This window comes from Ambystoma mexicanum, chromosome 7q (assembly GCF_040938575.1).
Source record: "Ambystoma mexicanum isolate Mex_15411 chromosome 7q, UKY_AmexF1_1, whole genome shotgun sequence".
Taxonomy (NCBI): Eukaryota; Metazoa; Chordata; class Amphibia; order Caudata; family Ambystomatidae; genus Ambystoma; species Ambystoma mexicanum.
Window position 1 is genome coordinate 542,794,726 of NC_090941.1, and position 27,857 is coordinate 542,822,582.

Genomic DNA, 27,857 nt, shown 5'->3' on the forward strand with positions numbered 1-27,857 from the left:
TTGACTATTCGATCCTTAAGTTGTCGATCCTTTGACCTATAACCACCGCGGTTGCTTCAACTCGCAGATATCCCCAAATGGGAAACCATATTGACTCTGCTGACATATTTATTGTAAAAAGGACAAACCACAGTGCTGGTCGTACTGATGCAAAAGTAGCTGACTTTGTGGACAGGCGGTTACAGGCTGCTGGCTATGAGGAGGCATGGGCGGTAGTGGTGGAGACTAAGATTCCTGGTGAAAAGGCAATAAACAACATTAGGTCTCTGTCAGACGGGCTGACGGGTGGGCCTTGGGACTTGATGGGTCCTTGGATACTCCCTTCATGCTACGGGCCTTCGATGGGTTCCTCATACAAAAAATGTTGTTCCATGGGGCAGTGTTGTTCTAAATGAGGACCTGCCCTGTCTTCTCAGATTGTCACTCGCTCGTCGTGTGTTCTCATGCTACGCTTAGCTTTGGCACTTGGGCTAAGGATGTCCACAAGATCAATAGTGGCAGACATGTAGTGCTGGAAGTCATCATAGGTAAGCCCCGCACTTGAAAGCTGGCACAGCTGTGTCGCAGAAGTTATTCACTGTGGAGTAACCAACCCTGCGTCTCACATTTATAGCATTCATATAATCTTAGCAGTCCTCAAAATCTGCTCAAATGCCCCAGTTTGGGAGCCCTCAGGCACAAGCAGTGCCTCAGAATACTTACGAGATTGAGGGCCCGATTCATAGAAAAGCATGCATTGATCCTGCAGTGCCTGCGCGCCGAGAACAACCCTGTGCAAGCCTACGTGAAAAATACAAAATGCGCGCCATGCATATTCATGGAATGCGCAGCGCAAATCAACCGTATTCGCAAGTTGCGCCCGGAACACCCCACGCAAAGCATAAAAAGCCAGAACTGCTACATTTTGTTGGGTGTCCTGACCCACGTTTGAGCTATCATGCTGCAACATTTGGTGCTGTGGGCTTAGAAAATCCAAGATGGCCAAAAAGCCCACATGTGCGCCAGAATCCAGGAGAACCACGCAGTTTGTGCGCACACCAAAAGGGTTGCCTAACTTGCCACCCACCAGTGCGAGCAGGATGGGCTGGGGTGCCATGAGTGAAATGTGTGCCAAAGGAAAAACCGCACTTTAAAATCACCTTTTGTTTCTCTGAATGCCAGCTCAAAAAGCTTATTTTCAAACATTGCAACACATCCAAAAATCTCACTGAACACCAGCGGACATCTGGCAGAATAAAGTATGTTTGCATACTAAATCTGGGAAGATGAAGAGCCCAAAACAATGTTCATAACAAAACTGGCTGAGCTATGCATGTCAGCTGCCTAACTGAAACTGGATTAAAACCACCAAAATCGAGATGTTTGAATTAACTGAGTGACCTACTTTTGAGTGTCACATAGTTTGTAACTGTTAAAATGTCATAGTTTTGAACTTAGAATCAGCATTCTAGCTGCATATGTAAACATTGTCTTGACTTAAACTGGGGAACAAAAAGTGACATTTTACCTGAAACCTGGCTTAAGGAAACTGGAATTCTGCCAGACAGCTACCCCCAATAGGAGTGGGGGCTTGCCCAACAAATGCATTCCCAGGCCTGGCTGCATTCTGTTGCTCCTGCCAAAAGGAGGTCACACACTCTCTGATTGAATTACCAGGGGATTGCAAGAAACTAAAGAATGGGCCCAGGCAGATGGTTTATTAGGGTGGTCGTAAATGGCTTCCTTTTGAACAAAGCCCTGCCTTGACTCAGGCAGATGGTTTATTGGGGGGACCGTAAAACAGCTTCCTCTTGGCAGAAGCTGGGAGGGGCAGGGTCTCTGAGCTTGGCAGAAACTGGATAAACTGGTTTCTATACCATGTGACCTGAAAAGACACACCCCTGTTGGCCAGAATATGATTCTAAGAAAGATGTATAACTCACAGTGCGGACTTGTCAAAATTATTTAAATGATACCATAATTCTTGTGATTTTTCGGTGCACGTTTTAAGACGCGTTGGGAATTTGTGTGATGTTCTGGGGCAAAACCCCGCTATTTATTGACACCACAGACTCTGTGTTTAAGCTAGAGACATGGGAATTTACTGGAGTATGTATGGACAGGCCGTGTGTATGTGCATAATTTTAATGAAAAACCAATGTTGCAAAACCAGTTAAAAAATGCAAAATGTTGCCAGTTCTGAATGCGAGCTCTTAGAAACATCAGAGTTTGAACAGAGTATACCTCATGTGATCCGTGATGGGTGCATGTAATTTCAAACCACTGTGTATCTATGAAATATGTCTTTAGGTCAAATATAGATTTGTGTGTAATTTGACAGGGGAGTGACCTTTCTGCAAGCCATTAAATGACATCATTCTGACACACAATCCTGTTCTCCAGTGAGAACGCAAAGAATTCTCCAACCTATCAGAACTCTGAAGGGGTTGGGCCTACAAAGCTAGCCTCTCCACCCACTTTCAAAACACATAAAAAGAGACTGCTGGGACAGGTAGAGAGATTCAATTCCATTTGCTGCGGAGCATGCTGACCGACGACTTCACATCCAGAGATCCTACATTTAGACTTCCAAGCTAAACAGAGACTACAGAACTTTGAACCAAGAAGGCCCACTGCAAGTAAAAGTATTTGTCAGCAGGCCCAAAAATCATTTGCAGACTATCAACAGCCGGGTGAGCTGTTTGAATTCCCTGCCTAAAACATTGCTGTGTCCGGAGAAAGCGGGACTAGGAGCCGTGCAGACCGGTGCTAGCCCAGACCAGCAGAACCCAAGATCCAGGAGCAGTGCCGGTGACCCAGAAAGCAGAGCTGTACTCGGAACCGGAGACCAGATCGCTGTGAAGTGCTGTGCGCAGTGACCGGATCCGTGACAAAGTCGCCTTCCTGTCCAAAATCTCTTGTGAGTACTCAGCAAAACTCAGAACCTATCCCTTAGTTTAATATAATGTAATTCAATCTATTTAACCTAAGTAGAACTGTCACCTGTCATTTTCTAGCTGCAAGCTGTAACCTGTCGCTTTGAACTTTTAAAATTTCAAATCCGAAAAACTACCTTTATTTAATTGTCCGTATCTCTGGACCCGTTCGGGCTAGGAACTTGGTTTAACTTTCCTCTGAAAGCTTAGAATCTCAGCTTTTCAACTTAGAACCGACTTGCTACTCCTTAAACTTTTGCCGTAATCGTGATTCACGCATTCGCGAATTTTGCCGCGATTCGCAATTTGGTTAAAAATCCAGCCATGTGTGAAAACAGCAGCTTCCTTGCTTTCCTTTGCCAAAAATTCGTTTAACCTGCTACTTGCTCCTAGATCCTTGCTAAAGTGAGCCTGAACTCATCCCAAGTATATTTCAATTAAAACCATTTTCAGCATATTCCTCACTTCATTGCCAGCACATATAAAAGCATTTTGGGTCTGTGTTTCAAACTTCTGTAGTCTAAGCTTGCTGGGGTGAACTGAATTACATTTGATTGCATTTCTAAGAACTGTGTGCTCTCCTCTTCATTTCCTTACATTGCATAAGGGGGGGAGTGGATTGCCAGAGAAAAGTGATTACATTATTTTGTTGAAATCATATTGAGTATTTTCTGTATTGCATTTTCATTCAACATTGCATCCATCTGAAACTAGATAAAGCATTCTCTACCACCTTATTCTTCTGTTTCTATTCCCAAGCGTGCTACCTCATCCTTTATACTACTCCTGGGTAATCAAATCAGTTTATTAGTAGAACATTACCCATTGTTGTTAACTGCTCATGTTCTGAAGTGTGATATTAATTATTAATTTATTATAAAGTGTGATATATATATTGTTTACATTCTCAAATAAACCGTTTAAACTTGCAAAACAGAACTACTTCTTTGCTCAGTGGGGTCAGGGGGGTTCCAAGAGAGGGGTGTTATATAGGGGTAGTCATCCAGAACTCATGAACTGGACATAAAGATATATCAATAAGGGTTTCCATTCAGTATCCCCGACTAGGCATTGACTTAGCTGTAGTGCTGGATTGAATCCTCTTAAAATTTGCGTGCTCACCCTGGCGCGAATACACACACCCTTCAAACAGTGCGCACTGTTCTCACCTCTGTCCCCCGCAAACAGGTCTGAATCTCGGGGACCCTGTGCAGGGTCCCCTGTAACTGTTGCCGACACCCAGACAACATGCGTATGGTACTTCGTAAATCAGGTAAAACTTGGAGAATCTTCGTGCGAACCCCTGTAAAATGGCCCAGCACCCAGTGCTTAATTTGTGCCAGTGTTTGGCGGTGGGCAACACCGGCACTCTTTTTTGGGCACCGGAACACTAATTGATGCGGCCGCAGGGCTGCCGCACGTGTAATTATTTTGTTTGGTACCGGAACACTAATTGATGCGGCGGCAGGGCTGCCGCACGTGTAATTATTTTGTTTGTTGAGAGTTCAAGAGTTCACTCTATCTCGTGAGTGCTCGGCTTGCAGTGGCAGGCCATGGCTGGCTGGGCCTCCGACTACAGCAATGAAACTTGAAAACAGCCAATGAAAACGAGCATTTTGTTACTATGCGGCATTTTCTCAATTCAGTATAGTAACACAGAAAAAAACGTTCTCTCATTGGCTGTTCTTCTGCTCCAATGAAATGACATATGGTGAGTGGGGGGGTGGGTCATGTCGTTGCAGGCAGTGCGGTGCCACCTTCATTTCATGAGTTGCTGTGTTGGGGCGTGGCGAGATGGAGCCTGCTAGCCCAGCACGTGTGGTGCCATGCCGTGCGGCCTAGTTTCCCTCAGCCTTGCTTATTTTTCGTTTGTACCAGGGCTCTGAGGCTCCCCACCGATTTCAAAGAAAGCAGGTAAGTCAGCCTGCCCTGTCTTGAGGTATGAACATGCTGATTCTGTTTGGGCGGGTGCCCAAGACATCAGGTGCCATTTGTATTTGCCAGGGGTGTTTTGCATTGCAGGTCGCAGTTACACTGTTAAAAATGGCAATTAAATCACTTCTGGGATGGCTGTGGTAATGTGGTTGAAGAGGTGAAAGGCATTTAATATAATTGGGGGAAGAATGGCTTCCTAGAGCAAGAAAGGAGCGTTGTATAGCGCTGTGTCCGGAAAACAGGAGGTGATCAATTATACTAGTTCGTCACATGGAAAGTCAAGGTTGCAAATGGGAGATGGTAAAACCCAACATGACGAGGTGGATATGTTTAAGGATGCCGCGCGGGGTGCAGTGAGGCACGAGCTTTATGCAAAGCAGTGAGTGGTAACAAGAATATGTAAAAAACATTACGGGAATGCTTAGGGCACAAAATATTCGGCTTGTTGTTCTAATAACTGCATGATATGGGTGAGAGCCATACTATTACTATTCTATGTGACATTGGCGAGTGTGAGGGAAGACGAGGGTGAGGGGGGGGGGGTGAAAGCTAGGGTGGGAAAGGTTGTTGGCACAGCCAGTAAAGAGGTTTTGTCACCGAGTACATTACAAAGTAATAGGGGGTCGGGCCAAGATCAGCGATCGAGTTTTAAAAACTTACATCTCGCAGTAGTACGGGGAGCACGTGGCGGGAGTGGGGGTAGGCATGTTGGCAGATACAGCTGGGCATCGTGGTTTGAGCACAGGGACTGACTAGCACGTCTGTATAGTTATTGGTCATGGTTTGGGGGGCTGAATCGGAGCGGGAAGGGTCACAGGGTGCGCTGAGAAATGTTGCAAAATGTAAAACCCATGCAAAATATTGGTGAAGGACGATTTGGCAACAAAAGTCAATGCAATATAGCTGTGTTTTGAATTGTGCTGGAAGGCAATGGATGGGACAAATGGCAGTTGTTGCGCGCGTGGTTGGCTCTCCATAACGACAATGGTACAAAGGGTTTTCATTAAATTCATATGCATATGTTTAAAAGAGGGTGGTTGTGCAACCACGCACGGAACAGGTCTGTTGTGTATAGGCGACGAGTTCTAAAGGCCTGGAGTACCGAGAAACGGTCGGGGGCATCTATGTTATCCGTGAATGGTGGGGGCGAGGGGCATGGTATTAAGGGCAGGTGCGAGGTTTCGCTGGGCGGCTGCCATTTTAATGGGTTTTGTCATGCGGCGACCAGGGACTACCACTCCCAGAATGCATGCGTAATTAAACGAGTGGGATGGGTTAATGTGGCAGCTGCGTAGCCGAACAGAGTACAGCAGTGCGTTTCTCGAGTTTATGGAAGGGTTTCGTGGTTGGGATGCACTGGGCGCTCTTGGAGAGGAGAGGAGCGTTCACGCTACACGGCTCACAGTGTAGAGCGAGGCAGTAGGTAATGGCTAAGGGAGAATGGTTAATCCGGTTATGGGGGGGATGGTGGTCAATTGCAGAGCACCCGGACGCGTTGTGGAGTGCTGGGGTCGGGTCGTTGGTCTCAGGCGAGCACCAGCTAGTTAATGTGTAGATTGGAATCTGCAGTGGTCCCGGTTTTTTGCAGCTGGTCTTAATAGCTGGCAGGCAGGCAGGAATGCACAATCTTACACAGAAGAAATGCTGCATTTTACGAATTAAGATAGTGGTCGTTTGTGATAAATTATAATATGTGTTTATTCCACCAGTAACACCTAAACCTACTTCTCCTCCAACTGCTATTCCAGTGTAGTGCCTTGACAGCCAATTTCAAAGGTTAGCCCTACTTTTATGTTGCGTGCCCTGTCCCGGTTTGTTACTTTTTAAATCTGGTCACCCTAAGCATACCCACCCCCCTACCATCATTGTGGGATATGGGAGGGAGTGAGGGGTGGTGCACAGCAGTCCAGGAGAGGGAAGACATGACGGTGTATTTCTCAAGCCCACTGTCTCCCCACTTCTGCCTTTTTTGGTGTGCAAGGAACACTCGTTTGCATGAGCAAAAGTCGGGACATGCAAAATATGTCTTGTAGGCTCTCCATTTTTTTTTTTACAAATAAATGTGACGACGAAGGAGAATTACTAGAACTAGTAGAATTCAGCCATTTCTTCATTGGCATTTATTTTACATGCAGACCACTTTTGTGTGGCAGGAGAGAAAACGTCTTCTACTGAAAATCAAGTCAATTTATCAAAAGTGGCCATTTTCTAAAACGGGCTGGCATCGACTGGTCATGACATCGCTTCCTCTGATGCCACTTCCTGTGGTGTTGTACAATCTGTATGCTAATTAGCCCGCCACTTCTTTTTTTTTTAAACTTGTGCCCTGACTTTCAGGCAATGTTTTTCTACTGATGTTAACCACTGGGAACTAATAGTAAGGGATTCAACTATGTACCAGTATTGTGAAAACAAAACTGTTTTGGTGGTGCGTATTGTCTTCCTTCCTGTGAGGGCAGGGTCGGACTCGGACGCAGGATTGTCTCGGGCACCAACGAGAAAGTGGCCCACAGTTGCAAATGGAAATTCATTCCATTTGTGACAGACTGTTTGAATAGTACCCAAGGGGGAGTTTCATGATAAAATGTGGTGCAAATTGTTCAATTTAAAGAATACTTATTCACCAACATTGGTCTAAACTACTAGCTGCATAGTGTAGTAACTCAAACTGTCCGTTATTGGCCAGAAAACAGGCCCACTTTGAGCCAAAAAAACTGGGCCACACTAGCATTTTGCGTTTATGGTTCAGGCATTGCCCTATTGCCCTATAAGCCAGTCCGAGCCTGCACAAGGGAGCATGCTTAAACCCATCTGGCACTTACGAAGGCACATGTTTAGTCTCGGGAGTCATGTGACATGGAGCAGCAGCAGTGTGATGGGCTGGTGGTGGGCCGATCTAGGTCTACCACTGTGATACAATTGAAGTGGAGGCACCCACTACGAAAAGGGGCTGCTGCCACACACACCTGGCCTCCTCCCCCGGAGACCACCGCTAGGGAAAACCGTTACCGTCGGTCCTCTATGTCCCCAGTACCAGCTGCGGTACCATATGCCAATGCGGCTAGCACTGCTCCGTTTCTTGGCCGCCTCTCCTCTTTACCGGCCACCAACCACCTTTTCCTGTTGGCAGCACCGTGTCCTGGTGACCTCTTCAGTATATCCAGGGGTGTTGGGAACAAACGGGGGACGGGTTCCGGTACCAGCTGCACCCCCCACAGCAGCAATTGCACCTGTGCCGTCTTTACCTTCCTCGTCGCCAGTGATGCAATTGAAGCAGAGGCACCCACTATGGTATGTACACCATATACTTTGTCCTTGGTTCAGCACTCTCTGGGTAAGACAACTGGACACAAGATAGGATGCCGGACACCAGGCTCCCCATATCCTTTGCAGCCACCTCCAATCGCCAATGGTCACACCACGCACCTGCATTCCATTCGAACCCACAGTGACCTCGCGGAGCCACGCGCACACGCACCATTAGGACACACTGAACTGGCCTGGGCCGCCCGCACAGCAGGCGGCACCCGGCGCCCTGGGGCCGGCATTATGGGGCCAAGACTTTTTGGGCCCTGGCACTTATTTTTTTACAAATAAAGCACTGCCAGCACCCCACTACTCAGCGTACGTGCACTTCGAAGTCCGAACGGAACTGTGTCTGCGTGCACACACCCCTAAATCCGACATGCAAACACACCTCCATGCTGCAAAGAGATCGAGGGATTTGCGTGGCCATTTCTCTGCCGAGAGGCTGCGCGGGTAGTTCTGTGAATATGTTTCGTTAGGCGCAATTGTGGGCGTGTGATGGACTGCCTGTGAACGGTCCCTCGTAACACCCACTTTTTCGCATGTTCTTCCCCATTTTCTGTTCTGCCCCCTTCCCAGCTTTCTGCGCAAGCCACTGCCATGCTTTGCGTGGTCTCTCACGCAAGGTGCTAGATGGCTCGCAGAGACGTGCCGAGCCTGCACGAACTCCACCTAAGTCCCAAGGAAGTCTGTCGCGGTCGGTTCCATGAATCGATGAACGCGGATTTGCGCACAGTTTGGCACGCAAGTCCCCTATTTTCAGCGAAATAATTCCATGAATCGGGCCCTGAAAAGTATGCGGTCCATGCAGAAACAGCCCAAGCCACACATCCTGTGCACAAGATGCCCAAATAAGTATATATTTCTTGCAATGTATAGATATTTGTCTGTTGGAAATGAAACGAGCACAGAGCCCAACTTGTTTTACTTGCTCAGAAGGGTTTCTTGCTGAATCACCACCATAGACAGATTTCAAATACAAAATGTTGAAGTTATCCTTACATTCCCAAAATGCTCTTTGCTTTCATGCAAATTACCAGGGCTGTGTACCTTGAAGAGATGGGTACTGCTCGACGTTGGCTGAGGCTCTGCCCCACAGTCCTGCCCACATAGCCATGCCCCCTCCACACGAAGTGGTGGGTTCCCGGAATAGTTTGTTTTAATTTACAGCACTGCTTTGACCTATCCGCAAATGTCCACAAATGCTTGCAGGAAACAATGATTTTGTGTATTCAGTTACACTGAAAAATGAATTCATGTGTCCTGGCCACTGAGATGCACAAAAGTCCACAGTAACACATTCATGCAGAGAATTGGGTGTAGAGCTGGTGAAAAGGAGCAAGAAAAGAAAAATGCACAGAAGCAGAACATTTTTAGAAGTTGCATTTTTCTGCAGAAACCGCGGGATTCACGTTATGCCCGCGAAACCTTTCCACCCCTACGGAGGAAACCTGGGCAGTCACAAAGGAATCCAGCATTTACAAACAGAATTTCTTGCTAATCGTTTCCTATGGAAGCCAAACACAGCATGGCTCTTTTATACGACAACATGAACAAACTGTGATAGATGACATTAGCATTTTCATCCAAATACTGAAACATTCTTACCTGTTCTGCTTTAACTATTGTAATAAGGGGTCATTTTATAAAACAGTATTTTGCCAAACAAATTATGTGCAGTACCTTGACGGAGCGATAGGAGTCTGGATTGAATCCGGCCAGTTTTGCAAGGCGGCGCAAGTTTTCTCCCACTACAGATTTTGGATCCTTCCTACTGGAACTGCTGAATAGGTTCAGGGAGCTGAGTGTCTTGATGTATGAAATGCCTCCTGCTCTTGTGGAAAATCCATGTATGAAGTGTGAATCTGTTGGACAGATCAGAAGGCCTTCTAAATATCATGCATTACAGCAGGGAACATAACATTTACAAAATAGTATGGGCACACCATGCTCGATGAAGTTAACCAAGACCAGACAGGATTTACTGTATAGTTATCAGGGTTATCAAAGCAACAATCCCTGACCCAGGGTGCGGGAGAGCATTACCGCATTCGGTAATGCCCCTGGGCACTTACTTACAGGCCTGAGCAAAGTGAGGGCCTTAACGAAAGGCCTGGTGAGGGGCTTATTGCTATTAGTAAAAGCAACTTTCTTCAGTTGCGACGAGACACTCTGGCGTTTAGTAAGTAAGCAGCTGCTGAGGTGCCAGCCAGCAGGGGAGCCAAAGTGCAGGTTTTTGCCTCTGTTTTCATGAATTGCAAAAGACATGTAAACCAATTTGAGCTAAAGTGATGACCTCCTGCAATAGGGTGTACCCTGCTAGTGCTACAAGCCACAGTGTTCATATGTCTAGGGGGTCACTGGCTTGGCAGTGGAAGCGGGGCCATTGCCTATTGACGCCTGCTTTTGGGCTGCACAACATGGTCTGGTTTAAGTAAAAACACAGAGGATTATCAGGAAAAAGTGGTGATAAAAACATGGCAAACACCCTCTTGGAAGATTTGGTGGCAGAGCAGAGGCCAGCCAAAATGAACACCCCACGGCAAGGAGCAGGAGGGAGATGGGTTAGCCTAGGCACCTCATGAAAGTCCTGCAAAAAGAAATTGAATGGCCCTTGCACACAATCTCAGAATAGATCGAGGTGCACTGTGCTTGTAGCACATTTTCATTAGCATGAACAACCATATTATTTATATATATATATATATCTTTTCTAACAATGCTGGAAGGGCAGCCTTTGAGTACTGACCCCACACTTGGTATGTTGCATTTTGCTTCCAAGCAGAGATACTTTACATTTATTCATGCAACTTTAAAACGACTGCAGGAATAAATAAGCTTTATTTTGGGCACACGAGCTACATGGAAGTTGCAATTCTTGGGTGAATTCATCGCTGCAACCATTATGCAACATTTATTGGAAGGTTCACATAGAAACAAATCCCAATTGAGTTACAATTTCCTGTGCTAACCTTCAAAGCAATGCTGTACCACATTGGCCAGGGGTTGACCCTGTATTGCTTTTACAGTTTGTCCAGTGCAGTTATGTTATAAAACCAAGATATCAATGCTGGATGAGAATTTCTTCCTGTTGAGGGTAAATGCATAGCGCTCGACCTATCAAAGTTGGTTTATAGTGATTACATCAGGAAAAAACGAAAACCCAAAGCATCTAATAAAAAGGATCGAATGCCAAAGCATCGACAGGCTATCTTTTACATGTACAAGTGCCTTTCCATCTAAACCAGTTCATCGAAAATATAAATGGAGTGGTTTCAATGGAAATGCACTTTTACATGTAAAAGATAGCATTTCAATACTTTTTTTGTAACTTTAAAACGTTAAATGGAGCTGTGCAGTGCTGAAATTTTGGCACTGGCCATCTCCTTGTAATGTTTTAATTTTTTTTGTATATTGCGGTTATCCCTCCAGCCACCAAACCCCCACGCCCACCCCTGCAACCCTAACTGTAACCCTTAATCTAACCCTAGCCCTAAACCTAGCCCCTACCCTAACCCTAATGTAACCCTTAATCTAACCCTAGCCCTAATGTAACCCTTAATCTAACCCTAGCGCCGACCCTAACCCCTAACCCTAATGTAACCCACACTAGCCCTAACCCAACCCTAACCCTAATCTAACCCCTAGCCCCAACCCTAACCCCAACCCTATTCCTAGCCCTAACCCTATTGTAACCCTTAATCTAACCCACCCTAACCCAACCCTAACCCTAATCTAACCCTAATGTAACCCTTAGTCTAACCCTAGCGCCGACCCTAACCCCTAACCCTAATGTAACCCACCCTAGCCCTAACCCAACCCTAACCCTAATCTAACCCCTAATCTAACCCTAGCCCCAACACTAACCCCACTAATTTCGATGGAGCCATCGAATTATATACAACGAAATGGATATTCGATGGAATGGAATTTCATTGCATATTATTCGATGGTATGACTGTCAATGCTTTGGTTGTCAATGGATTGATCAGATACCATCAAAGTTTTATGCGGGCCGTTTGAAGTTAAAATGTTGGTCCACCACTAACCCTATCTAACATGCTCAATATTGGTAATTTGAGAAGGCAAAAAGTGGGGGGTGCAAGAGAATGCATCCTGAACATTAGGAGGCGAGTGGTACATTTCCAGGCAAGACTAGTTCTGCTAGAAGAAAATCGTTCCGTGAGTGCTGTACCAGAGGTGAAGTCCTGGCGTGGGAGGATAGACAGTTCAGTAGTCAATGTTGAGAATGGGACAGTCTGACCGAAATATAGAAGTGAAAACAGCATATGCTTTACAGGGGAATCTAGCTCATATGCAAAAGTGGTGATTAGAGGATCCCTGCTGCCACCCCACATTAAAAAATAAAAGGTGCCACCAGGGGAAGAGACTCAGGTGACTGGAAGCAGCGGGCGTAGAATGTGTATTCTCGCCTGCTGTTCCAGCCACTTGGTTGGCTGAGCACCCTTCCCCGGGTGCGAATCCTTTTTAAACTTCTTGATGAACTTTGAGGGTGTAATGTGATCTGTAGGTACAGGGATTCGATGAAATCTGAATACGTATATAATCACTTGAGGATTCAAGGATTTGGGCAGCAATTATATATATATATACATACACAAGGGAGTAGTATAAACAGCAATAAAGTACTAACTACTGACACAGTCGTAAATGCCCAACTAAATTAAACCTATATGACTACATCTTGCCATAAAAGATAAAAAAGAGTTACTGTACATAACAACCTTACCTGAAATCAAGGGTGATTTAAGAATGGCAAGATCCCCCTTGAGACCTGGAAGACTCCCCAGAAATGTTGCAATGTCACTCTTGATATGCTGCAACTGCAGCTCGCTGGGATATCCACTCTGAAGTGCTGTTGCCTCATGGATGTCATCTTCGTCACAGATTGGGTCAAAGACCTTGTACTCAAGCTGGTAGGCGGTAGTGAAGAGATGATCAACGAAAACCTGCATTGAGGATTTTTTGGACTTGGGCAAGATTATTCTGACTATGCTTACATCCTTTTCATCAAGTTGTTGCTTTATCGAGTACAGCATGGCAGCCATGCTTGAATTCCACACAACTTGAAATCCACGTTTTAAAGCTTTGCAATTGTCTAGTGACTTGGTCAATATATCTTTGTGAATCCCATTCCGTTCACACAGTAGGCTTTGACAGCACATCACATAAACCAATTGTGTGCTGGTGCCATAATTTCTGTCAGCAAAGTCCAAAACATTTAGAAGAGATTTCCTAAAAGATCCATCTTCAGAGTTTAATTTCAAGTTGAACACATCAATCAAAACTGCTTCTGTCATGCTTTTCCTTATGTGGAATTTTGGAATCACGCTCTGTTCTATAAATAAACAAAGATAGCATGATTAGCAGCCTTACATTCTGAAAGGAGATCTGTGCATATCTTTACCAAAAATATTACTAGGATGATATTTTTTGTTGTATTTGATTTGGAATTTATAAAGCGCTTTAAGCCAAAGGATGATAGTTTACCGTTTCAGGTGGACAATGTAGTCTGCCTCCTTCACTCTACTTGTACCCAGTTAGTGATCTGCAGTGACAGGTTAGAACCCCGGCAGTGCCGTCTCAGTCCTCAGTTGTGAGGAATGTGGAGCAGGGTCAGAAAGAGGCAGGGTGAAGACAAGAACAGGGGCAACCAAGACAGCGAATCCTGCATGGAGAGCATACCCACAATTTAAGATTCGGGTGCATGGAACAGAACTCAGGTGGGGATGGAGAGGAAGTAAGCACACATTGCAAAGACTAATCGAAAATGAACTAGTAAATCATGATATTTCCCTTTTCCAACACGGTGGACATATGTCAAAACGAGCCTTGGCGGTATCAAGCTTCACTTTCATGTAAAACAAAAAAAAAAGTCGGTTTCAGTTTGATGTGGTTAGTGTCAGACGAAATAACTTTTTCATGTCTTTGCTATTCTCTTGTTTAGAAACAGGGAAAGAGCGTTCATGTTCGTGACTTGGAAACTGTTTCCAATTTGGTATATTGGCAGGGTAATCCTGTGCTTAACTAGCAACGAATTTCCTAGGGAGGTCAGTGTACACACCAACCCTTCTGCTAATTGGTGTCCTTCCCTCTGTCGGATTAGCGCTGATTTATGTTTCATTATCTTTTAGTTGCTGCTGGAAATCTGCCACCCCTGAGATTCTATACAGTGGCTCTGTCACCAGACTGGTTGAGAGGTCAGGTTATCTAAGGCACTCCCCTCTCTCTAGCGGTGTGGTAATTAACTGATTTTTCTCCTGCTTTCCCGGGAAAAATAAGCGAGCTACTGTTAGGACCACAACTTTCAATAGACACGAAATTAAACAATGCACCCTTACCTTAAAGTAGGTATGACTATCAATTAAGAAATTGAGAAGCCTTCCACACTGCACACCAGTACCTGGGAATTGATTACCAGTGTCGTATTTAGGGCCTGGGAAACCCTCCTGGGGATAAAACCAAATTGCAGATCAAAGGGCTGGTCTTGGAAGAAACCTGGGTGTTGAAAGTTCGTGGGCAGCAGAGCACCTATGTTTAATAGTTGAAAGCAGATGCCAGCAAGCATGATATTCATAGAGATTAGGAGAACCCACTAGTCAAAAGTGGGCACAGATTACTTGCATATTGTAATGCACTGGTTGCAAGTGAAAGTCGAGTCCTCCGACTTTCAAACACAGAGACCCGTGAACACACAGGGCGCCGTTAAAGGCTGTGGAGAGGAAAGTCTGGTCTGGTGGGGAAGCCAAGGCAAGGAATGACCACAGCAAAAATGTCAGCGAGGCGCTGGTTATGCAGGAGTGGGGAAGGAAAGCTCTGCAGGTATGCAAGAGAGTGTAACTCTCGGAAATGAGTTAGTGCCGGTGAGCGGCATGGGTAATGAATGCCTTGTTACCAACTGGGATGAAATAGAGGTTGGTAACGCTGAGTGAGCAAGTCAGAAAGGTGAACGTGTTGCGTACAGCAGCTCAGGTCCCAAGTAATGGGGAACGAGGTGCGCACAGCTGATCCACGGTGCAATGTCCTGACGTCCCACGCCAAAATTAACAAGAAGGGAGTGCATGCAAAGGAAGAGAAGGCAGGAAGGTAGAAGGGAAGGGGGAAAATGGGATATACGAGAGAGGATTCAGTGAAGCCAGGGATACAGGAATTCCTATAGCAGCATTAGGTCAAGGAAGAAGCAATGCATTGCGTTGAATGAGGAGAAGCTATTTATGCAGTCAGCAGGATGTTTCTAGTCCATATAGAAAATCTGGTGGCCATCTTGAAATAAACTACACTGCTGAAGTTGGTTAACTTCTGAGGTACAATCTGGTGCCATCTTGGAGGAGGGATATTTATGTCCTATGCCGCCTCTTCTCCACTTGCCCCACAGAGACCAAGTGGGATAGCGATTTATGACAGCTACAAGAAGCTTTGCTTAACATTAGTCCTTCTTTAAGCACTACTAAGTGTAATGCTTGTGCGAAATGCGAGCTAGAACAACATTGCGTCGATGCGCAGCCATTTTGGCCATCTTCCATCATGGTAATAAAAGCCTGCGTCTCTGCGGGCCTTGCAGAATAAACAAGCATTTCAGTAGGGAAAGCAGAGCAAGGTCACATAACTACATAAATATTGTTAAAGAATAGACTTGCTGTGGAGAATAGTTCTGGTATTGTCTACAAAGGACGAATACAGGAAGGGAGTCGGGGCGTTCTGCGGGTGCATGATAAGGGGTTCTGGGAATGAATGCGAGGAGAGGTGCTCTGTGTTTTTCCACTCCTGACTAGTTTTTTCCATTTTATGCCCCTTCCACTTGTGATCTGCTCTTCGGCCGAGGGCAAACACAACTGAGAAGGGCGGGGACATGCCCCCATAAAGAAGAGGGCATTTTGTGGCAAAGTTACTAAGAACTTGGAACCCCCGGGTGATGCACTCTTGCTGAGAGGGAGGACGCTCTGCTTCAGAGCCCGTAAGCACAAGTGATCTCTTCGCCTTCCTGCTCAGGGACTAAGCAGTGATGTAGTGGCCAAGAGGAAGGTGTCTTCTGCGTCTTTTCTAATGGTGAAGCAATATATACCTATATTTCTATATATCTAAGTGTATGTTTGTTTATGTATAGTAAGTTCATATATACATATATTGTGTGAATAAAGGACCTATAACAAGCCATCTTCATTTTTTACTATAACAATTAGTCTATGTGTGATTTCTTGCCTGTCTGAGTCCAATAACTTGTTTTGCCTGGGGCCAGTAAGTGTTCTCCTCACGTGGCCAAGCAAAAGCAAAACATTTTGGCGCAGTAAGCAGGGTCTTTGTGCTGATATTGATGCCAAAGGATCCTGCTAAATAATTATTTTTTTAAGGTAAAGTTTTGGACTCTGAACTGTGAGGAAAAAAAAGAGAATTTCTTTTTTTCCCCTTTTGTCTTTTTTCATTTAGACTGGTAAAAAAGGGAAAAAACGGTTTATACATGTGTGTCTATGTGTGGAGGTTTTTTAATGTGAGGGAGGTGTAACATCCATTTGATATAATGAGTTCCCTGTTTAGGAAAAAAGGAAGCTCCGCTGGAGGAGACTGTCCTGAGGTAACTATCCCAGGTTGGACTAAGAGCTCATATGATAAACTTGCACGCACTTGGGCATGAGGAACAGGATTAAGTGAGACCTGGTATATAAGTATAGAAGAAGCTAGCCCAGTGGAAGTGGCGAAATGCTTGCATCAAGTATCTATGCAGAAGTGTAAAGCATGCTCGGCTCTAGGTAGAAGGGGTTGGATTCTATTACATGCCTTTCGTAAAATACATCAACAGTATGTGGAATTACAAGCAAATGTTGAAAAATTGGAAAAAGAATTAGCTGCTGAGAAACATTAATGCAGCAGCTCCAAATGAAATTATATCATAAGGCAGATAAATATCAGGCGGTTACCGAGCAAGCAGCGGTAAGGGTTGCTAGCTATAAATACCAGAAGAGATGAGGAAGGGTTAATTCTCGTAAGGTGGCAACAGTGATTGCTTCCGCAGGTGTGGATTGGGACCCCGGTGGGATGGGGATGTGTTTGATAGTACTACTACAGATAGTGTTCTGACCTTGAGGACCTTTTTGGAGATATCATAGGCTTGTACCTGCGCGACCTAATTTGTTTGCTTTTCTAGTTTTTTTCTTTTTTGTTGGTTATTTGTCGCATGAGTGTAGGTCACTACAGAGACACAGAGTCCCTCTAGATTTCATTTGTATTTTCTGCCCCTCTTGGATAACACGTGTTTCGGCGTATAGACTGCGCCTTTTTCAAATCTGGGCCCTTCATAGTGTTGAGGTTCACACAATGTATTTCAAAAAAGGTAGCTGGCACTCCTCTCTAGAAAGAACATGGCATGATAACCTGTTCTGAGGTGAGAGTTTGCAGCACACGCTTTTTGCTCACTGTGCCTTTCACAGATGCGAAATATCCATTTGCATATCGGTCTTTGTCCCGCCCACATCGGCAGTCCAGCACCGAAATGCTATGGCAATTCCTCTCTGAACAAGAGTACCAAAAGAAACCCCATACACGTGTTTCAGACTTGTTGGGCCTCATCAGTGAGGTGAAGCTTTGTATATTGTTCTTGTTTTAACGATTAACTTAAATTCTTGGGCTCAATCCCACCTGAAAATTCCATTGCTCGTGCTTCAAGCGTCAGGTTTCCTCCCTCTCGGAGCTTGCTGTGTGTTACTGAATCTTCATGGTGCATCAAAGTGAGGTAGATTACCTGGACAGATTTGGCAGATCGATTATAACGGTCCTATGCCCATTAGTAAAGGATGTCAATATGCATGCACTGTTGTGGACATGTATTCTGGTTACCTCATGGTTCTGCCATGTAAAAGAGCTACCCAATTGAATACAATTAAATTATTGGACCAAGTGGCCGTGTGCTACAGCATTCCTTTGCAAATTCAAAGTGATAACGGATCTCATTTTAAAGGGAAAGTAGTCCTAGATTACTGTCAAGAAAAAGGTATCAAATGAATTTTTCATGTCCCTTACCACCCGGAGGCTTCTGGGTTACTTGAGTGAATGAATGGATTGTTGAAAGAACAATTGTGCAAAACAGGTGATGTTACTTTGAAGGGTTGGCGAGAACGTCTCTTAGAAGCTGTTCAAATTTTGAAAAACCGTCCCATTGCGAACAGTGAAGCTCCATCTTAACGCAAGCCTTGCAAATCAAACCAAAGCGAACTGTGGAAACTCTGTTGTATTGGGTGCATTGGCCCCTTATCGTGCCACTCCTGAGTCTGCCGCGGTGGATTTGCATGCAAGGGAAGAAATTTGGCTTGAACCTAGAAGTATTGCTGTGATTGATAAAGGGATTGGAGTACAGATTCCGTCTGCACATATGGGATTAATTGCCCCAAGATTAGGTTTAGCTTTGAAAGGCATTCAGGTGGTGGGTGGGATTGTGGATGCAGACTACCAAAGTGTGATTAGGGGGATTCTCATTAACAGTGGGGAGAATATGCTACCGATACATGAAGGAGATTGAGTGGGCCAATTAATACTAGTACATGTAAAACTCCATGGTGAAGAAAGGGGTGCCACCCTCGGTTTTAACTGTTCTAGGGGACAGGAGTTTTGGCTCATCAGATGCAATGGTCCCAGGTGCCGAAGTATGGGTTGAGAAACCTACTGGTCCGCCCATTCTGGCGGATGTAATAGCAGCTGGGGAAGATCAAATAGTTCTGGTTATGGAACCAGAGAAAAGGAAATGGACCCATATCCCGGCTGACAAATGTTATTTGCGCAAGTGATGTACTCCAGTGATATCATCTTTTTGAATTCTGATGTTTTAGATCCTGAGTGTGCTGAGTGCCTGTGTGCAGCACAGTGGAGTCAATTCGGGAGGGTCCGGGAACATGTCGGGGGGATGTGGCAGACATCTCTACTCTCCAAGTGGAATGGGGGATATGGATGAAGACTGAGGTTCCTCCTACCAGTGTTATGCCAGAGGATGCTTCTATTGCAGTTTATCGTGGTGCATTACGGAAACGGCGGGGGCAGAGACATAATGCTTTGCTTTTACCCCCTTCTGGGATTTCGGCGTCCTTTTCACATCATGGGTATTCCGCCCTTGTCAGACAGCCCGAGAGCATGTGGGTCTATTTAGCCCAGCGAGTTTTGCATTTCTGCTTGACTGATGTGTATAGATCCGCTGATTTGATCTCAACATGCCTTGTGGCCTTCCAACACCTGCCCCTATTTTAAAGGAGTTATCTGGAGTCTTGCATAATGATTCCTTGTTTGAGCAATCGGATACCCAGAATTATTTTTCGGTATATGAATATTGTAAACTCTGTGCTGACACTATGCACAAATGGAGAAACATGACCCGTATCAGGATATCTGACATCAGTCCTGCTGATGTCCGTTATCAAATGACTTGTGATCCGTCCTACATTGGGAAGTGTCAGCAGCTAAAGATTAATGTGAATGTGGAAAACTGACTGCTTTTGAGCAACGATTATGTACAAGATCAATAAGTGTTTGTGTTGATGTTTCAAATAACATGGTATGCAATTTTACTGTTTTCACTATTAGCCACCTGAACCACGTAAAACTTCCCCCTGGTTGGTTGTTTTCCTTTGGAAACTTCATTTACTCATACATTCCTGCTCATATTTCAGGTGGCCCATGCGCTTTGACACGCCTTGGTTTAATGATGTATCCTTTAAAACCTACAATTGGGCGTTATATGCATGCTGCTTCATACACTACCTTAGCGCCAGACTGCAATTCTGAAGTGCATTTATTCTCTGAAACTGAGGTATTAGCGTTAGCCATTTTCATTATCGGGATTTTGGGCTTGGCATCTGGGGGATAGAAAACCATGATTAAATTAGCCTGTCTGGTGGTTAAAGGGCTTAATGAAACCTCACATGCTTTAACTGAATTGTTGCTGGATAATAGACATTTTAGGAAAGCTAGCTTACAAAAATAGAGCAGCTATAGATTATTTGTTTTTGAAGCATAATTTGGGTTGTGAAACGATGGAAGGGATGTGTTGTTTCAACCTGAGCGATCACTCCCGATCTATTGAAAAACATATTAAAGGTGTAAAGAATCTGGTTGCTCGAGTAACACAGGATCATCATGGGGATTGGTGGGAAAACTTGTTTGCATGGATTCCTAAAGCACTATGTTCTGCATTGATTTGGATGTTTGGAATTGCTGTGGTAGCGATTTGTTTTTGTTGATGTACTTCATGTATTCCTAATTTGTGGAGAATTGCATATGTACCTGACACTGATCAGGCTTCGGTATCAGGCTAAAGAGATTGATCGTCTACAAAAGGTCGCAAAATAATAAGGTTACTCACCTTAGTGACCACCTAACTCTTAGTCCATAGTGCTCTTTACTCCATACTTATGGGACATTCCTCCGTCCTGTGGGACGGGACCGGAGCACTTTATAAAAGCATCAAATTTTTCCAAAATGTGTCCTTCCTCTCTTTTTACGCGGGGTTCCGCACGCGGCCGTATCCCTGTCCTCCTTAGCTCGGCCCAGCGCATCGCCCATCAGTCCTTTTCTATCGCCTTTTAGCAATAACAGAGGAACCTTATTAGAGGGGACGGCGGGCAGGCATAAAGGGGGAAAGGGGACTATGGACTAGGAGTAAGGTGGTCACTATGGTGAGTAACCTTATTATATTACTATGTCCCGTCCCCTTTCCTCCATACTTATGGGAGATTCCCAAGCACTCCTCACAGGAATTACGGTTGGATGGAAACTCCTTACTGAAAAAGGTTTTTATGCACAGCCTGGCCAAACTGAGCATCAGTTCTGGAGCTCAGATCCAAACAGTAGTGTTTATAAAAACCACATGGGGAAGCCCATGTAGCTGCTTTCGCAATGGTCTCCCAGGCAACATACTTTTGAAAGGCAACAGCAGCTGCCTTGCCCCGCACCAGGTGTGCGTAAATCCCTTCAGGAGGTTGGAGGCCCTAACAGTGTAAGACTCCATAATACAGGCAGCAACCCATCTGGAGATAGTCGCTTTGGAGGCCTGTTTACCCTGCGGATTGCCAAAGGTCACCAATGGTTGAGAAGAACTCCTAAATTCAGATGTTCTGTCCAGATAGATCTTAAGTCTTGTAATGTCCAGGCAATGCAAAACCCTTTCGGCTTCCGAAGCTGGGTTTGGGAAGAAGATGGGCAAGGAGATTGACTGATTTAGATGAAAATCAGAGACCACTTTTGGCAGGAAAGAAGGATTAATCCACAGGACAACCTTATCCTTGTGGAAGACCAAGAAGGGATGCTCCACCGATAAAGCCTGGAGCTCACTCACACATCTTGCCTAAGTCACGGCCAACAAGGAGGACACTTTCCACAAAAGATCTACTGTAGCCATTGGTTCGAAAGGTTTATGGCACAATGCTGTAAGGACCACATTCAGATCCCACGTTGGATGCGGTATGCGAACAGGAGGGTAAAGACGCATTAGACCCGCAAAGTGCCTTTTAACCACTGGATTTGATAGTGAAAAAGAGCACTGGTCCGTGGATAAGTAGGCGGCAACAGCGAAAGATAAGTCCTGCATGAGTGGACATGAATGCCCAACTCTGCTAGGTGAGAGACGAAGGACAGCACCATGTCGATTGTAGCCACCCTGGGGTCCAATTGTTTGGCTAAGCACTAGTGGCAGAATCAAAGCCATTTGCTCCTGTATTGAGATCTCAAAGGCTTCCTAGCTGCTTGAATAATGCGCATGTTATCAGCAGACAGGTTGAGATGTTCTAAAGATCTCAACTCAGATGCCATGCCGCCAAGCTGAACGAATGTGTGGAGGGGTGCCACAGCTGCCGATCTCTCTGGTGAAGCAGGTCGGGAACCAACGGAAGCCTGATCGGTGCACACACTGACAGATGCTGAAGCTCTGAAAACCAGAACCTGGCCGGCCACCACGGAGCAATGAGCAGAAGAGAACAGTTCACTGTGTTTCTCAGTTTGTAAATTGTCCGATGAATCAGAGGCAGAGGTGGAAAAGTATAGGCCCTCATATTGTGCCAGGGAATCTCGAGAGCATCCCCCAGAGAGGAGGCTCCCAGTCCCTTTCTGGAGCCATACAGAGGAAGTTTCCTGTTTGCCGACATCGCGAAGAGGTGCACTTCTGGAGTGCCCCAACACTGGAAGATTTGTAAGAGGACCTTCACTTTCAACTCCCACTCGTAGCTGACAAGCGTTCGTCGGCTGAGGGCATCCGCAGTAACATTCAGCTGGCCCATGATGTGAACAGCCACCAGCCAGATGCCATGCTGCATCGCCCATTCCCAAATCTGAATGGCAAGATCCACAAGAGGAGGGGACTTGGTACCCCGGTGTTTGTTGATGTAAAACATGGACACCACATTGTCCGTGCGGACACAGACCACTTGGTTGACAATGACCGGCCTGAACGCCTTGAGCACCAGGAAGATCGCCAGAAGCTCCAGGTGATTTATATGAAGGAGCTTGTTTTGGGGCGACCAGAGATTGCAAACTTGAAGAAGGTCCAACGTCGCACCCCACCCCAGAAGGGAAGAGTCCGTTGTGACTGTCACCAGCGGAGTGGGGTCCTGAAAAGCCGTGCCCACCGACAGATTGCCGAGAGACGACCACCATTAAAGGTCCGCTCTAATGAAAGCTGGAATCGATATCATTTTGGAGTCTGGATCCACAGCTTGATGCCAAGAACTCCAAAGAGCCATCTGCATCCGCCTCATCTTGAGCCAAGCAAGAGGAAGAGCCAACATAATGAGGCCATGAGGCCCAGAAGCCTCTGGAACCACCAGGCGACATGCTCCCCGACTGCGTAAAGACCTGACACGTGGCCACCAGATCCGCCATTCTGTCCCCGGTCAGGTATACTCTGCAGTCGATCGTGTTCCAATGAAAACCCAGGAAAATCAATTAATGAGAGACCGTCATGGAGGATTTCCGCCAGTTCACCGACAGCCCAAGGTGGAACAGGAGCTGGAGGAGAGACTGAAGGTTGCTTGAGGCTTTCAAATCGTCCAAATACGGATACACGTGGATACCCTGAGGCCGAAGATAAGCTGCGATAACCGACAACATCTTCGTAAAGATACGTGGTGCTGAGCTGAGGCCAAAAGGGAGCACTCGGAACTGGAAGTGCTCCTCTCCCACAGAAAACGTAGGTATCTCCGATGTGGATTCCAGATCAGGATATGCATATATGCATCCTGGAGGTCCACCACGCTGAGCCAATCACCCTTCTGCAAAGAGATCTTTATCCGACAGGGCGTGATCATCTTGAATTTCTCTTGGGGTAGAGAGAGATTGAAATGCGAAAGGTCTAGGATGGTGCACAGGCCAGCACCATAAACAGCCAGGAATAGAAGCCGTCCCCTCGCTCCCTTAGGGGGAACGGGTTCCACCGCCCTGAGATCCAGCAACTTCTGAATCTTGGCTCTGAGGGAGGGCAACCCCGACTGCTGGAAGGGAGGATTGATGGGTGGGGTAGAGGGAAGGGGCAAGCAGAAGCCCACCCGAGCGACTGACAAGACCCACCGGTCCTCAGTGATGGTCTGCCACGCCTCCCAATGAGACGCAATGCGTTCTCCCACCGGGGTTTTGTGCGAGCGCAGATAAACTTCATTTAGCTGTTTTGCTGGTGGCGCCACCTGAACCCGAAGAGGAGGCTGAGGAACGGGAGAAAAAACGGCTCCGTTGCTGCCGTCGGCGGGAATTTCCCGATGGGGTATCAACCCTGCAGGACTTTTGGTCCAGAAAACCCCTGAAACCAGAGGAAGGCTGAGGCTGCAAGGACGTTCTCTGTTATTTGAAAGGCGGTTTCACCAGGACCGACAAAGACTTGGTGGTCTGAGTGCTATCCTTAGTTTTGGTCAGTTCAACCTCCATTGAGGAATGAAAAAGCTCCTTGCCATCAAAGGGCAGGTCCAAAACCTTATCCTGCACCTCCTTAGAGAACATGGTGGCATGCAGACAAGCCTGACAAGAGGTGTCCACGCCAAGCACGAGGCCGCGGGCCGAGGTGTCGACATGATGCGCCGCGGCCTCCAGCATGTCCTGCGCCAGGACCCTAGCATTTGACAAACCCGCTCTGAAATCCTCTAGCTTTTCGGCGGGAATAAATTGCTCACATTCTAATAGACCTTTCCACATTTTCATATTCGCCCCCGCTAACACCAGCTCTGCGTTTGCTTGACGTAACTGCAAAGCTGAATTAGCGAAAATCCTCCTTCCCAAAGAGTCAAGAAGCTTGTCCTCTTTCGTCAGAACCTGTGTAGCCGTTGCGGAAGATGATGCAGCAGGTCTGGATTGTGAAGTGGCCGCAGCCACTACCGTGGAGGAGGGGGGCGTACACGACGCTAAAGTCACCTCTTCCAAAGAATGGAGCTTATAACGCGCGTCAATCCTCTTGTTGACAAACAGTCCAGAGTGTGCTTTTTCCCAAACTTTACAGACCTCGGCCAAAGCGTCCTTCTGCAACAAGAAGATGGCACGCTCTGAAGGAGACAAGGTGAACGCCCCCGAAAGAACGCCCTCCTGCGGAGCGGGTGCCTCAGGTACTGGAACATCCAATAAACACATCATGTCCAGCACCCGGTCGTGAAAGGCTCTGACAGAGCGGGGCTGGTCATCGCTGTCCTGATCCTCTTGTGCGTCGTCCTGCAGATCTGGTTCAGGCTGAGTTGCATCAGGCACCACTGCAGACTTGTCCAATGGGGACAACGGAGGCAAGGGAGGAAGAGTCGGGGAGGTCCAGCTGGTAAAGGCGGCGCCGGCGGAACCACAGGTGCCGCAGCTGGGACCGTCGGTGCAGGCGGGCATATCTCCCTAAACAAGCTTCGAAAATACTCCTTCATGGGGTCGGAACGCATTAGTCTTTGAAACTTGCTGAAAAAGACGTCCTCTGCCGATGATTTAGGCGCGACTGGAGGAGGCCTCTCATGAGCGGAGTAATTCCAGGGACGCAATGGAGAGGGGTGCCAAGAGGGCCCTTATCCACTGGAGTCCACATAAATCAAGGGTGCCGATGCTGCAGGAAGCGAGACACTGAGCGGAAGGCTCATCTGAGCGTTCCAGACATAAACTGGACGAAAAGGACGTGCACAAGGAAAACGATGTTCACCTGAAAACCCACTCCCCACACCTAGGGCCGATGGCGTATTTGTAAGGGAGGTATCCAAAATGGCAGCCGTAGTATTGGCGGGAGCGGCCGCCATTTTGTCAGCACCTGAGGAGAACTGCAACACGTGTTGAAATGAGACAGCGGTCTCCACAGGTGGGTCAGGGGTCTTCATTTTAGCCTTGATATAAGGAACCTCAGCCGAACCGGTGCTGCGAGGCCTAGAATGTTTTTGAGTCATGCCATCAGCCAGAGAAGCCTTCAATGGAAGGGCCTTGGTACTGCCGGTATCTGAGGAATTATGGTCTAAGACCTCACTCCGTGCCACCTCAACAGGTCTGGTGTCACCGCTTGAACGGGAGCGATGAGGAACACACCTCGCCAACAAAACCTTAAAAGGCCTCTCGGAACTGTTGGTCACACTAGCCACCAAACGAGGGGCCTCAGACCCGAGCCCGGTATCTAAAACCTTTTCACCACGGGCCTCAAACTTTTGTTCGGTACTAAAAGCCTCAACTGAGGCCTCAGGGCGTACCCCAGTGCTTTTACAGGAAGCTCCAGCCAGGGAGATCTTGAAGCAAGCTCTAGTACCCGCCGCCACAGTAGAGCTGGGCCCACAAATAGCCCCCACATGAGGTGCCTCGGACAGTAATCCGGTGTCAATAGGTCCCTTACGGAGACCCTCAGAGAAAACTCTGGTACACTTTTTAGGCCTAGAAGGCACCTCAGGGCAAACACCGGTAATAGAGCTTTTGACGCTCCTCCTGGACCGGGAAGACCCCGGGAAGGAGTCCCCCGGCCGGGGTGCTCTAAAAAGTAAAAAACTCACTGGGTGTTTCTTCTTTTCTTTGATGAAAGTAAGAAAATGCAACGGGGGAGCGCGCTTGAACACCTCCTCCCACCGCTCCATACGACGTTGAAGCGCCCGGACCAAAAGGGAGTCGCAGAAAAAGCATGAGTCCCACCGGTGGTCTGGACCCAAGAACTCTAAACAAAGAGGATGGGGGTCTGCCCTAGTGAAGTGTCACTGACAAGAACAAGTAGGAAAATCTAACTGAAACGGCATAGACAGACTCGCGACCGCTAAGCCGGAGCAGGAGAGGAGGACACTGGAAGGAAAAAAATCTTCCGAAGATGCAAGTGCGTCCAGTCCCGATCGAGCGGAGAAAAGGACTGGTGGGCGATGCGCTGGGCGGAGCTAAGGAGGGTGGGGTTACGGCCGCATGCGGTACCACACGTAAAAAGAGAGGAAGGACACATTTTTGAAAAATGTTATGCTTTTTACAAAGTGCTCCGGTTCCGTCCCACCGAACGGAGGAATGTCCCAAGTATGGAGGAAAGGGGGCGGGACGTAGGAGTATGCCAGAGTAAGACTGGTGTTTGGTGCATCTAAAACACTCCAACCTCAGACCTTCATCGCTCTCTACATTGGCTAGCGGTGGAAGAGCGCATTAAATTTAAAATCGGGTGTCTGGTGGTTTAAATGCCTAAATGGATTGGCACCAACTTACTTGACGAATAAACTGAAGCAGTATTACCCCACACAGACTTTGAGGTCAGATGATCAATGCATGCTCATTCTTCCGAAGTCACATTGTGTTACAAGATGAGATTGTAGCTTCTCAGTTGGTTGCTGCACCTAGATTATGGAACAGCCTTCCCCTGAATCTAAGAAGAGCACATTCTTTACTGACCTTTAGAGCAGGTTTAACAACCTATTTATTTAAATAGGTACCTCCTCATTTGATCCTTTTGTGAATTTCATTGTCTCTAACAATCATCTGGCAGACTTTTCTATTCTATCCAGCCAGTGTTCCATCTGCGCCAGGATGCGATTTGGTTCATTGTGTGTGCTATATAAATGCCTCAAAATCAAAATCAAATCCAAATGACAGAATGCAGAGAGAAGTGCCTATTAGACTTTCAGAGTTTGAACATACAACTGCCCTACACATATGGACAATCCAGAAGTGATACTCATGTATTTTGCAACTGTGAGTAAAGCAGTACATTACAAGTAGATATAAGGCCCAGGTGCCTTATAAAATGTCATGTAAAGTGCACTGTGTGTGAGTTTAAAAGCCATTTCTTGCAGAATTTTACATGCAGCCGGTAATTTCTCCTAAAGATGAAACTTAACCTCCAACACTTTTCCTCTGCTGGACCTGAAGAGGAACGTTTGGTTATCAACCATCAATCAGGGCCATTGCTTAAAAATATAGAAAGAAATACAATGCATATATTTAAACCACAGTGGAAACAGATAAGGCCATGCCTGTTATTTCAGCAGAAGTGACCTTGCGGTCACAACTCCCATAAAATGTCCATTAGAGTTGCAGCCAGGGCCATTAAAGGCCATGAAGGGAGAGGTGAAGATAAACATGAGCAAGTCTCTGGCTAATCACATGCTTAAGGGGAAATTAAACTTAAAGCAAATAAAGAAAAGACTGGAGTTTAGTTCATAGAAAAATACATATTATTGCATAAAAAGGGCAGCACAAATGCCACAATGGTCATTCCGGACTTTAATTAAAGGTGACAGTAACCCCTTTGAATCATGCCAAAAC

At 46.3% G+C, this 27,857-nt stretch overlaps 1 protein-coding gene across 5 annotated transcripts in view; it reads right to left on the reverse strand.

The window, feature by feature from the left end:
- The window catches only part of LACC1 (laccase domain containing 1), a 291,447-nt gene that overhangs the window by 112,160 nt on the left and 151,430 nt on the right, over window positions 1-27,857 (reverse strand). For all 5 annotated transcript variants that reach the window (XM_069639981.1, XM_069639978.1, XM_069639980.1 and 2 more), the window contains exons 2-3: window positions 12,907-13,515; window positions 9,840-10,021 (exon numbers count right to left, since the gene is read on the reverse strand). In XM_069639981.1, coding sequence (XP_069496082.1) covers window positions 9,840-10,021; window positions 12,907-13,477 — 753 coding nt within the window. In that variant the 5' untranslated portion in view covers window positions 13,478-13,515. The remainder of the gene's footprint in view (window positions 1-9,839; window positions 10,022-12,906; window positions 13,516-27,857) is intronic.